This window comes from Pinus tabuliformis, chromosome Q (genome assembly GCF_031772625.1).
Source record: "Pinus tabuliformis cultivar Carrire ecotype Pingquan chromosome Q, CPIR1, whole genome shotgun sequence".
NCBI lineage: Eukaryota > Viridiplantae > Streptophyta > Pinopsida > Pinales > Pinaceae > Pinus > Pinus tabuliformis.
Genome location: NC_142296.1, coordinates 647,145,203 through 647,158,080, shown reverse-complemented (window position 1 = coordinate 647,158,080; position 12,878 = coordinate 647,145,203). Strand labels below are relative to the sequence as shown.

The 12,878-nt window shown below is 35.8% G+C and overlaps 1 protein-coding gene and 1 pseudogene across 1 annotated transcript; one reads left to right on the top strand and one right to left on the bottom strand.

Moving 5' to 3' along the window:
* The first annotated feature begins 1,576 nt into the window (after positions 1-1,576).
* On the top strand, positions 1,577-3,608 carry LOC149221164 (heterogeneous nuclear ribonucleoprotein 1-like). Its single transcript, XM_089387337.1, has 3 exons — positions 1,577-1,619; positions 2,330-2,559; positions 2,664-3,608. The coding sequence occupies exons 1-3, from the start codon at positions 1,577-1,579 to the stop codon at positions 3,606-3,608; spliced, it is 1,218 nt and encodes a 405-aa protein (XP_089243463.1).
* Positions 3,609-7,283: 3,675 nt separating this feature from the next.
* Positions 7,284-12,878, bottom strand: part of LOC149221162 (serine/threonine-protein kinase AFC2-like) — a 56,368-nt pseudogene continuing 50,773 nt past the window's right edge.

Below are 12,878 nucleotides of genomic sequence, written 5' to 3'. Positions count from 1 at the left end.
CTCAAGAGATGCTTCTTGCTTAGAATGATATATTTATCATGCAAGCTAGGAATGATGACTTTTGTGGGCCTAGTTCTCTTACAGTTAAACTTACCGATCCTCCATGCTTGGCATATTTTTCCTTGCCATAACAACTTTCCTTTCAAGAAGTCTCTTGCAAGGTCAAGAGTGCATTCATTTTTCCCATAGTCTTTCACCCCTTTAATAATTATGTTTGCTGCCCTATTTTGTCTTTCCTTGCCTTCTCTATCTTGCATGTTGTCAACTTGAATGTTTGTTTCTCCTTCCTTATTAGTAGAATTGTTAATAACTTGAGCCCAAGTTTTCGAAAATTTGGTGGAATCTCCTTTCCTTTCTTCTCTTGATTTCTCTTCATGGTTGTCTATTTGGGAAATCATTTTCCCTTTATCCTGGGATTATTTCACATTCACCACCTTTGTACTTTCTACTATAGATTTCTTTATGTTTTGCACATTGGCCTTCATGCATTGCCATTCTGTCTTCCCTATCAGGAGAGCTTCTTGTAGCAATGCCAATTGTTCTTTTAAAACTTTATTGCTTTCTGCTAAAGCCTTGTTCTCAACTGTTATTATATGAATTTTATGATCTCTTTCCTACTCTTTAGCTTCTAAAATCTCCAACCTTTGTTTTGCATTTAACAATTCTTTCACATAAAGATCAGAGGACCAGGTGAGAGGTGTGGATGTGGGACTATATAAGGCAGAATCATCAATGAATTTTCCTCTGGACTTCTTGTTGCCACGTGCTTGTAGAGGGTACTTGTTTGAGTGCTTCTTGCAAAGGGCTCGAGTACTTTCCTTTTTAGACCACTTTTTCCTTGTCTGCTCCCATTTTAGACGGATTTGTCTTCGCTTTAAAATGCCCCGATATTGTTTGGCATTGATGCAAATCCACTTCCCAGCTTTGGCGGATGAGGCAATTTTCACTTGTCCTAAATCATTTGTCTCCGTAAGTTCTAAAATTTCTTGTCCCATTGTCATGTTTGAATGCATTTACCATCTAACTTGTTTCAAGAAAGATGCATGTCTATAAAATGCAAAGATTACTTCGCACTACTCCCCCTATTTAGGTTTTCACTGCTCCTTGCTCGCTACTCGAGACTTCTGCTACATAAAAGCTCCCCGCTCTCACATTGCTCATTGTTCACTGCTCGATGCTCTCACTACTGACCACACTGTTCACAGTGATGTCCATGCTGCTCGCTGCTCGTCAACAAAAAACTTCAAAGATAAAAGAAGCAGCCAATTGGGTGGCCTAGAGCTTGACACCCATCCTTCTTAACCCTCACTCCTCAATGATCCCAGCTTTGTTAAGGCACAACACTATTCAATTTCTATGAATGACTTGTTTCCAGTTTTCGAAACTAGGACCTCGCTCCAAAAATGAGACCTCGCTCCAAATCTGAGATGCAGTGGGAAACATCCACAGAGATGAGAAGCAAACCATAAACTGTTGTCAAAAACCAACTGCCGTCAAAACCTGGTCTAAGACGGATTTAGAATTACCAGCTTGCTAAATTGAATTCGTGCTAAATCGCATTGGAAAGGAAGAAAGCATGGCCACTGCAATTGTCTTTGCCATTTCAATCTCAGCCCCACGTATATCCCAAATCTTCGTAAACCCTGCTTTGCTCTCATAAACCAAGACTGGGAATGTCCATAACCTTAGAAATGTCCATGTAAGTTAAGATGGTTGATATGTCAAGTTCTAGATTTGCAGTGACAGACACATGAACAAAATTGAAGTTTATTAAAACGCCTCACATCATCCGGCCATGAGGATTCCTAGGGGGATGACTACGCTGAATGAGGTTCTAGGTAGATGAGACATGCAACTTATCTCAACGAGGCTTACATGGGCTTAATGGTTAAGAACATGTGTTTCCTCCTAATAGATCACAAGTTCAAATCCACTGTCGAGTAGAGTCTAGACACATTTCTAAACTTTAGTAGTCAAATCCCATACACCAATTTAATGTCTTACACATTTATAGACTTTAGTAGTCAAATCTTATACACCAATTTAATTTCTTACTTCACAGTAAATTCAAATTAAGTTATTATTATTATTATAATATATATATATATTTTTAAATAAAATCTAATAATTATTATAAAAAATACTATAATATTACTAATAATAAAATATCATTAATATCATTAATAATATTTTGTTATTTAAATATTTTTTCCTAATAACCAAATTATTTAATAAGTAATATCAAAATTAATGTGATATTACAATAACGCTTGAAAACACCCCCACATAACAATCATTCTTCATAAGCTATTACCATAACGTTGGAAAGCAACAAAGTTAATCCTAAGCTATTACAATAACGCTAGAAGGATACCATGGGAGACAACAGAGGAGCGACTGAAGGATTATTTTATGACATTTGGTGATTTAGTGGAAGTGGTGATCATGAAGGATAAGTTCACAGGCAGGTCACGAGGGTTTGGCTTTCTTGTTTTTGCAGATCCAACTGTGGCAGAAAGACTTCTCTTGGATTCCAAGCACAACATCGATGGCCGAATAGTAAGTTTCTTTTCTTAACCTCTTCTTCTTTTCTCATGACTTGAAGATTTATGAGTAGCTTGTTATAACTAGTTCATGTTTCTGTCTTCTCTACAAATATTTAGGTGGAAGTTAGAAAAGCAATTTCCAGAGATGAGCAGAATAACATAAATAGGAGTAGGGATATTACACATGGTTATAGTGGCCAAAATCAAAGTAGGACAAAGAAGATATTTGTGGGTGGCCTACCACCCACTGTTACTGAGAATGACTTGAGGGAATATTTTAACCAGTTTGGTACAATCACCCATGCAGTTGTGATGTATGATCCCGTAACTCAATCATCTCGAGGGTTTGGCTTCATCACATTTGACTCAGAAGATACTGTAGATATTGTTGTGCAAACACCCTTTTATGAGCTCAATGGGAAGATGGTTGAAGTCAAACGATCAGTGCCCAAGGAACTTTCTACTGGCCATGGTCGTTTTCCTGTAGGTAGAGGAGGGAATTTTAGTTTCAGCAATGCGCGTGGCTTCAATTCTACTCCAATTCCTTCAGCGGGCCATTTTCCTCCAATGAACACTGGTTATAGTGCTGCAGTGGGAGAAACAGGTAGCTATTCTTCATATGGACCTGCTGGGTATAATGTTTCCAGTTATGGAACTGCTGCAGGATATGGACCCGCCGTTATTGGTGATGGCTATGGTAACACTAGTTTTGTAAACAATATTTCTAGCACTGAGAGAATCTATGGAGGAGCACCCATTAGCTACGGAGGTCCTGTTGCCTACGGAGTAGACACTGCAGGGAATGGAGGATTATATCGCAATGATGCTACAGCTACTCCAGGTTCAAGTATGTGGGGTGCTCCAGCCATGCCTTATGGAAACACAGGTAGCTTTGTTGGATACGAAGACACAGGGAGTAGGGGCATTAATCCCTATGGAGCAGCTCAAGTTGACAATGGGCAGTCAAATGGCAACAATGCTGGTTATGCAGCACAGAACAATGTGTTTGAAATGGGAGTCCCACCATATGGCTCAGCAAGTGTGGGATATGGAGATGCATAGAGGGACACATGTCGCAGCTCTAGTAATGGAGACTCCTCTAAGAGAACGAGAGCAACAACTAGAAAGATTGTGGGAGTTGTGTCAGGCTTATAGCATATCAAGGAGCCGCGTACTAGATTATCTGGTTAATCAACAGTAATCACTGAGAATTTGATCATAATAATACAAAAATATATTTATCTATTTTTTCTGTTAAAAATATTTTAAACATAGTTTTAACGAGGAGTTTTTATTATTTTTACTTACCTAATTTACTACATGAATTGTATTTCAATTACAATTTTAATGAACATTTATGTTTATAAAGTTGATTACGGTTAAAAATTGTAAATATTTACATTGTAATAAGTGTTTTTTAATGGCAAATATAATTCCTTATATCTTTGATGTTAAGGATCAAAATACTTTCAGAAAGTATATTGGAATAGCCAGTTTCAGAAAGTATATTGGAATAAATCACTTATTGTAATTCTAAATCTCTTCTATTAAAACATGAGGCTATAACATCACGCTTATTGGGGTTTCACTCAACGAACCTCTGACATAGCATGTGGGTTAATGACATACTAAACAATACCTTTAATTTGACCACATTGGAAAATACATCTAATTGTACTCCAAAGAAACATTTGGAGCTTTTTGCATATAATTGTTTTTCCTCCAATAGTTTGAGCACCCTATCAACATGTTCAACATTATCCTTCCAAGACTTGCTAGTAGATTAATATATCATCAAAAAATAATAACACAAATTTTCTAAGGAAGGGTTTGAAAATGGAATTCATAAAACCTTAAAATGTAGAAGGTGCATTGGTGAGGCTAAAAGGCATGACCAAAAATTCATAATGACCCTCATGAGTTCTAAATGTTGTTTTCAGAATGTCTTTAGTCTTCATTATGATTTGATGATATCCTAAACAAAGATCCAACTTGGTGAAGTAAATTGATCCATGCAATTGATCAAATAATTCATCAATGACAGGGATGGGAAATTTATCTTTAATAGTGAGTTTGTTGAGCTCCCTATAATCCGGACACATGCGCCATGATCCATCGTTCTTGTGCACCAATACTACTAGAGCAGAGAAAGAACTTTGACTAGGTTGAATTATACCAGCATCTAACATTTTTGCAACCATACGTTCAATTTCACTCTTTTTCAATTTCAATTTACGTTAGAGCTGATTATCTTTCTCGGTTTCCCCGCAATACCCCTTAATTCAACTTCTTTTCCTTACGCACAAAATTTCATGAAAAGTTCTTGAAAATTAAAAGCTATTGTACCCAAGGATTGTAGCCATTAGACTCCTAGTACAACATCAACACCATCCATTGGAATGGAAAGCATTGGGCTATTCAATACATATTCTCCCATGGATAGCTTGATATTATGGCACTTTTCAGAGCAATTTATGATTCCTCCACTTGCAACCATCAATTGACACTCTGGTGCTGGATATGGGTACTGCTTAAATCAATCAACACTATTACATTTTTCTTCTTGATATGTCCTATCTTGATAGTTTGAGGAGTGGTAATTCCAGCCAATGCATTACAAGATATGGTTGGATTCATTTCTTCTTTCTCCAGAGTTTTTTCTTGGTGTATATCCTCTTCTTTTGACATTTCTTGTTCATTTTCTTCCTCCTCTTCACAATATATGTAGAATAATTTCTTCTCAGCACTCTTATGACCTTCAGTGTATTTGTTATCACAACTGTAACAAAGCCCTTTTGCTATTTTTTCTTCCAATTGTTGTGGTGTCAGCCTTGTAGGTTGTGGAAGGCTAGGGGAAACAACACTTCTATCTTTATAGTTGTGAGTGGTGGGCTTCCTGGTTTTCATAATTTTGCTTTCCATTTTTCTTGCCAGCCTGAATGCCATCTCCAATGAATCAGGTTCTGGAGAACCTCATGTTGGAATCTTATGCTCATTTGGAATATCTTTTACCCTTATGTTCAATTTTTGAAAGTCCTCAATGTGCTTCATCATTGAACCCTTTTGTTTGAGATTTATCAATTGGTTAAAAAAGGCGTTGCTTTTTGTATCCTCATAATGTGCTATCATTTATTCCGTAAAACTTGCCCAAATGACAATTTGTTTACGAGAGCAAAGCCATTGATACCATACAAACTGATTTCGTTCCAAATATAAAGTTGCAATACGTACCTTTTGTGTATTTTGCACATTATGGAGATAGAAAATTACTCCATTTGTAGTATCCATGTTCTAGGATCCTTGCCATCAAACTTCCTCATATCGATTTTTGGAACATGGTGGGTTTTCAATCCAACATTAGAGTCTATGAAATCATGATTAAAATTTCTTTTGTTTTCATCATGAGTTTCCTTTACTACCCTTTCACCATTAGTGACCATTTCTTGTAGCAACTTATTCAAATTTATCTTCAATTCTTCCATCTTATTGTCCATGCCATTCATCTTAGCTTCCACGCCATCCATCTTAGCTTCCATCTTAACTTGCATTCCATTCATATTAGCTTCCACGCCATTCATCTTGGCTTCATTTACCTTTAATGAGAGTGAAATTTATTGTACTTGGTCTTGTAATTTTGATAAATCATGTTGCATTTCTTCCTCTTCTTCACAAGTCATGCTAGAGCTTTCAGGTTGCTTACTAGGTGTTTCCATTTTCTTTCTTCGGGGAATTAATTAATGCTAATAATTCTTCACTATTCCCTTTGAATTCCTTCAAACTAATCTTTCAAACCAATCTTATGCAAAATTTAAAAAAAACTACACACCTTTTTTTTCAGTTTGTAAGAGCTCGATATTAAATCTGTTGTATCTCTGTAACTGCGGAACTCGAATATCTAAAATCTCATTCTACAGTAGTCTTTTGAGTCCTCTTTCTAACCCTGCAAGTATGATACATATTGGATTCTCCTAGGGAGAGATATGCCAAATCTCCCACAGTGACCTGATTATAAAATAGTTCAGTAGAGCAAACTTGTACGATGTGCCACGTGTCACTATTTCAAATTTAGTACCTAAACCTGATATACAGAAAACTACAGGCCATCTTGTTTCTGAAACTTCTTACGAAATTTCAATCTGATGCTCAAAACAAAAGTTATGATGCTTTTCCACAGGTCACCTGTTTGGAATGTAATTCGGGAGTTTGCAAAAACCCTAACGTCCTCAGATCATATCTCCACAAATATAGTGAGACAAGATTTGAAATTCGGACCCAAAGTTTAGAAAGATTTACGCTCAAATGGGTTTTTTTGTAGCTTCTGAAACATCGCAGAAATTTTTTTATAAAGAAAATGCCACGATGACCTGTTTGGAGTAGAGAAACCCTAGAATCCAAAGCTTTGATACCAAATGTTAGGAAACCAACTCACAAAAATATAGAAAAGATAGATCAATGCCTTAGAATTCAGCCTCTTAACATAAGGGCACAAAAATAACAATAGTGGGTTTATATGGAGCATATTAACAACAATATGGGGACAATAGGGGGTTCTTGCTAGTAATGTTGGAGTAATTATGGAAAGAAGAAAAATAGAGAAATATAACCCTAACTCTGTCTATTGCGTGAAGGATGTAGGAAAATTGTTGCTTCCTATCATATAAACCAATATTATAAATTAAGTATCCCTCATTGACATAGATAGGTTAAGCCAACCAATACAATTCCAATCATAATCACTTAAACACAAAGCACAAAACACTGGAAAATTGTCTTGCAATCTGGAACCTTCACATCGTCTGAAGAAACGAAAAGTATATTTTCAGGCTTTAAGTCTATGTGAACGAGTTTCAACTCATGCATATCTACCACACACAATTGACAACATTAGGATAAGGAAACCTTGGATTGAAATTATTAGTACCCTTAAAAAGGCCCATGACAATCCAATCTCATAAATTGGGAGTTAACATGACCGATGAAATAGAGTTGTAGACAAACATTTAATATAAAATCAAAATATTTCAACCCTCCCAATGCATATGTCAAGATTCAAGTGAGTATTTTCTACACACATGCCATAGACTTCGATATTTTCCTTCCACCATCTCGTACAAATTCAATGGGAGCTGGGTGGTAATTTTTATTTTATTTTTTCATAGGAAATCATGTATGCTTGGCCCAAGCTTCTCTAAAACTTCTTTTCACCTCCATCCACAACCTTAAAAATACACAATAACAACCAAATACGAAATGCAGAGAACTCAATCTTTGTGAAAAATAAAAATAAAATGAAGATATAAGTTGCTACAAAATTCTGATGATGCAAGTGTGATTTTGATAGTTATACCATTCCCTCATCCGCACACAACTGTATGGGGAGATGTCATACATCTCATACAACCATTTACAAGTACTACATGTATATTTTGAATAAAAAAATTATCCAGGGGTGTTAGGCCACATGCCCAACATGCCCATCTATTAAATTGTACATGTAAAAATAACGCATGCAAAGTAAAACATCAAAACAAATACTTCTTCACATTATGTGTTATTTCTGTCATATTTAGCAACTTCACGAAGGAAATCAACTTGAATCATTGTTACCTCTTGGTACTTTTTTAAGACATGAATTATTTTGATAGCTATGAGATCCTTTGATTTTCATTCCCAACGCTCCAAAACTTGCCCAAATGTACCTACAAATATTGGCCATACTCTCATTAAAATAGAATTGATCGAATACATGATATATGACAAGAAAAATCCAACATACAATGTCTCCTAGATCCTTACCTTGCCCCATTTTACTGATTATTTTATCTATAGAGCATAGAGCAGAAGACATATGAGGAAAACACATCAAGGAAATGGATTATTTGTAAACTAGGTTGTGGTATCAAACAATAAACCTAAAAACGCTTGCTGAGATCCCATACTAACATTTAGGAAAAAACCATTGGAGATGAAATAAATAATAGTGAGGCGAAATATTTGTTATGACATTGAGGTTTCAAATTCTCTCCAAGTACAAACATGTAATGGCCATCCTTGTCATCACTACACCATGGTGGGGAGGCATTGTGGGAGATCCCTACTTTAAATTTCATAGTTGAAGATGAAGGCCAACTATGTTCTGAGGATGAAATGGAAGGTTTTGCCCTTGCTGATAAAGTGAATTTGACTTCCCCTTCTTTGTTTTTATTCCCGTTCCCAACATATTGCATAGTAAATACTTGCAACTATTGGGCCTACACATAAACATTCATTTATACAAAAACCTCTAACTATGTTTATTATTATGAAACCATAAATCTATATGTACAAGAAAATTAAAAAAATGTCACAACAATTTGAAGGTCGGGAGGAATCTCTGTGCTCTGAGTGTTATAGCATAGATCTATGAGGAAAATGGATAGATGAATTTCAAAAACTAAAACCAACTTGAATCCGAGAAGGGGGTACATCCCATGATGACATTATCTTCCGACTATTCCTCATAACTATGTTTATTATTATGGAACCCTGAATTTGAATGTACAAGAAAATTGAAAAAATCTCACAACAATCTGAAGGGAAAGAGGAATCCCCATGCTCTGAGTGTTATAACATAGATCTATGGGGAAAATGGTTGTGATGGATTCCTAAAACTAAAACCAACCTGAATATGACAAGGGGGTATGTCCCACTATGACATTATCTTCTCGCGCTTTCTCATATTTTCGTCAAACAAACATATGTTGGGTGTGGAGCCTGAATATCTTCTTTATTCATAGGTATCGCCGTGTTGGACCCTAGTTCCTAATGGGTCAAAAATTCCGCTCATTTAGCCGCTGTCAGGGGGATCCAGGAGGGGCGACGACGATTTTATGAGCCCTCCCCTGGCAGGGGTTCGCGGGTAACACCCCTGAAGCTAAAAATAGATATAAAATTGCCTTGTAAAATATTGTAATTTCATAGTCAATTTGGGTCGTTCATTAGGAAGATGATATGATGGTAGAAGTTATGTTTAATTTAGAGCTTTTGGCCCTAGAGGGAAACCCGTCGATTTTTATGAGGGAATTGTATTGCGGCTGGCAGGGGTTCGCGGGTAACACCCCTGAAGCTAAAAATAGATGTAAAATTGCCTTGTAAAATATTGTAATTTCATAGTCAATTTGGGTCGTTCATTAGGAAGATGATATGATGGTAGAAGTTATGTTTAATTTAGGGTTTTTGGCCCTAGAGGGAAACCCCTCGATTTTTATGAGGGAATTGTATTGCGGTTGTATATATGCATATTCTGAGCGAGAAAGAGAGAGGAGACTATGTGAGAGTGAAGTGGAAATTACATCGGATCTCCTTTAGGTTGTATCTCTTCATTTTGTTGGATAATATAATAGGAAGGAATGATTGTTTCTCTATGGACGTAGCCCAAATTAGGTGAACCACATATATCCGTGTCTCTCTTGTTTTATGCGTTTTCTTTGTTTGTGTTTTTGAAATATTTTATGTGTTTCATTGCTTTGTAATATATAATTTTCTAACAACTGGTATCAGAACCAAAGGTCTATTTTCTTGATAAAATCACAAGAGAGAAGGGTAACTTCCTGGCTCAAGTGGGAGCAATGGCAAAAGATGGTAGGTTTAGGGTCAAGAAATTTAACAGCCAAAAATACCATCTATGGAGATGCAGATGGAGGATTATTTGTATAAGAAAGGTATGTACCTACCATTGAGCAAAAAAATAGAGAAGTCGGCGAGTATGACAAACACAGAATGGGAGATTCTCGACAGAAAGGTACTTGGAACAATACGACTGTGCCTAGTAGCATTGGTGACCTTTAATATTTCAAAGGAAACGACAACAGAGGGTTTAATGATAACATTGGCTAAAATATATGAAAAACCATCGTCCTCAAACAAGGTATTTCTTATGAAGCATTTATTTAATATGAAGATGTCAGCAGATGAATCTGTTGCTGATCATTTAAATGAATTTAATACGGTTACCAGTTAGTTAAGTTCTATAGGGGTAAATTTTGATTATGAAGTTAGGGCTCTATTATTTTTGTGCTGATTACCGGAAAGTTGGAATGTCTTAGTTATGGCCATTAGTAAATTTGTCTTTGGATCTAGTACTTTAAAGTTTGATAATGTTGTCGGTGCCATCCTTAGCGAGGAAATGCGACAAAAATTCTTTGGTGAGACATTAGGTAATGCATTGACTACAAAGACTAGGGAAGAAAAATGGAAAAAGGAAAGAGCCCAGGATATCGCAGTAAGTCAAGGAAAGGCATATCCAAGTCCAGATCGGGGATAGTATGCTGGAAATGCGGGAAGAAAGGACACCTGAAGAAAGACTGTAAGTCTTGGAAGGGAAAAGAAGGAGACACACACCAAGAAAACAATCATGAAGCTAATGTGACAGGTGATGCATTGCAATATGCTTTGATTCTTTCATTAGAAAATATTATTTATCACTGAGTGGTAAATTCAGAGGCCCCATTCCATGCCACACCTGATAGGAAACATTTTCATGATTATGTTCAAGGTGATTTTGGACAAGTTCATTTGGGTGATGATAAACCTTATAAAATCATTGGAATGGGTAATTTTTTCACAAAATAGTAGAAAGGAAACCAATGGCTATTGAAGGAGGTAAGGCATGTTCCAAATCTGAAAAGAAATCTAATTTTTGGGAGGTGAAGGCTGTGTAACTACTTTTACAGATAAAACTTGGAAGGTCATTAAAGGAGCCCTGGTAATATCAAAAGGAAAAAATGTTGGTACATTGTATTTATGTAGTGGTATTTATAATTCTGTTAATTCTTTAACCTCCACAGGAGTAGATACAACATTGTGGCATCATAGGACTGGGCACATGAGTGAGAAGGGGATGCAAATACTCCACTTAAGAAATTTGTTGCTAGGTTTGAAGCATGTTGATTTGGATTTCTGTGATAATTGTGTTTATGGAAAACATAAAAGACTTAGATTTATCAAAGTTGGGAATGAAAAAAAGAGTGAAAAATTAGAGCTTGTGCATACATATGTATGGGGACCTGCTCAAGTATCATCTCTCAGTGGCTCTCATTATTATGTTACTTTTATTGATGATGCAACCAGAAAACCCTGGATTTATTGTATTTGAAATAAATCTGATGTATTTGATACTTTCAAGAAATGGAAAGCTTTGGTTGAGAATGAGACAAGAAAGAAGTTGAAGTGTCTCAGATCAGATAATGGAGGTGAATACTGCAACAAAGAGTTTGATAAGTATTATTCAGAGCATGGAATCTGGAGAGAGAAGAAAGTTCTAGGAACACCACAACAAAATGGTCTGTCAGAAAGGATGAACAGGACAATCATGGAGCGTGCAAGGTGCATGAGATTGCATGCGAGATTTCCTTTATAATTTTGGGCAAATGCTGTAGATACTAATGTTTATTTAATAAACAAAGGGTCTTCAAGTTCCTTGGATGGTGGTATTCTAGAGGAGGCATGGATAAGTAAAAAGGTAAACTACTCATTTTTAAAGACTTTTAGTTGTGAAGCCTTTGTCCACATTTATAAAGAAAATAGAACAAAGCTTGAGGAAAAATCAAAGAAATGTACCTTTATTAGATATGGTGTTAATGATTTTGGTTATCATTTATATGATTATGAAAATCACTGTTGAGGCAATTTAATTACCTATCATTTAATTGTCAACCTGGGGGTTTCGTAAAACTTGCGAAGTGTGCATGCATTATATATGCTAGAAATTAACTTTCAACATAGATCAATCTAACTACAAAACAAAATAACGACAGACCAAATTCACCTATCTAATTCAACACTCTATTAAAAGGAAATTATAGTACAATTATAGTACATCATGCAGAATTGAAATTACATGAAATGAAATCTACTATAAGGGATCATGTGTGCATTATCAAATTAGGATCCTTTGAAAAGAATAATCAAAACCACATGACATGAAATGAAAGAAAAAACAATCATTCTTAACCTCTCACACAGGAAAAGATATGAAAGCAAATAAAAACAATTGCTCTTAACTTCTAGATAGGAAAGCAAATAAAAATAATTGCTCTTAACCTCTAGGTAGAAAAGAAAATAAAAACTATCACTCTTAACCTCTCACATAGGAAAAGGTTTGAAAGACAATGAATGATCACTCTTAACCTTTCACATAGGAAAAGATATGAAAGCAATAAATCTTAATCTATGAAAGCAATAAATCTTAATCTATGAAAAACAATAAATCTCACACATTATAGGTGGCTAATCCAAAAGCATGAGAGAGGGCAAGTTGAGAGGCTCCTAGTGAAAGCCTTACCAATCAAGGTG

Coding starts and splice junctions, on each gene's coding strand:
- LOC149221164 (XM_089387337.1), top strand. CDS start 1,577: ATGGCCACTGCAATTGTCTTTGCCATTTCAATCTCAGCCCCAC. Junction 1,620..2,329: donor CATTTCAATCTCAGCCCCAC/GTATATCCCAAA, acceptor AACGTTGGAAAG/CAACAAAGTTAATCCTAAGC. Junction 2,560..2,663: donor ACAACATCGATGGCCGAATA/GTAAGTTTCTTT, acceptor ACAAATATTTAG/GTGGAAGTTAGAAAAGCAAT.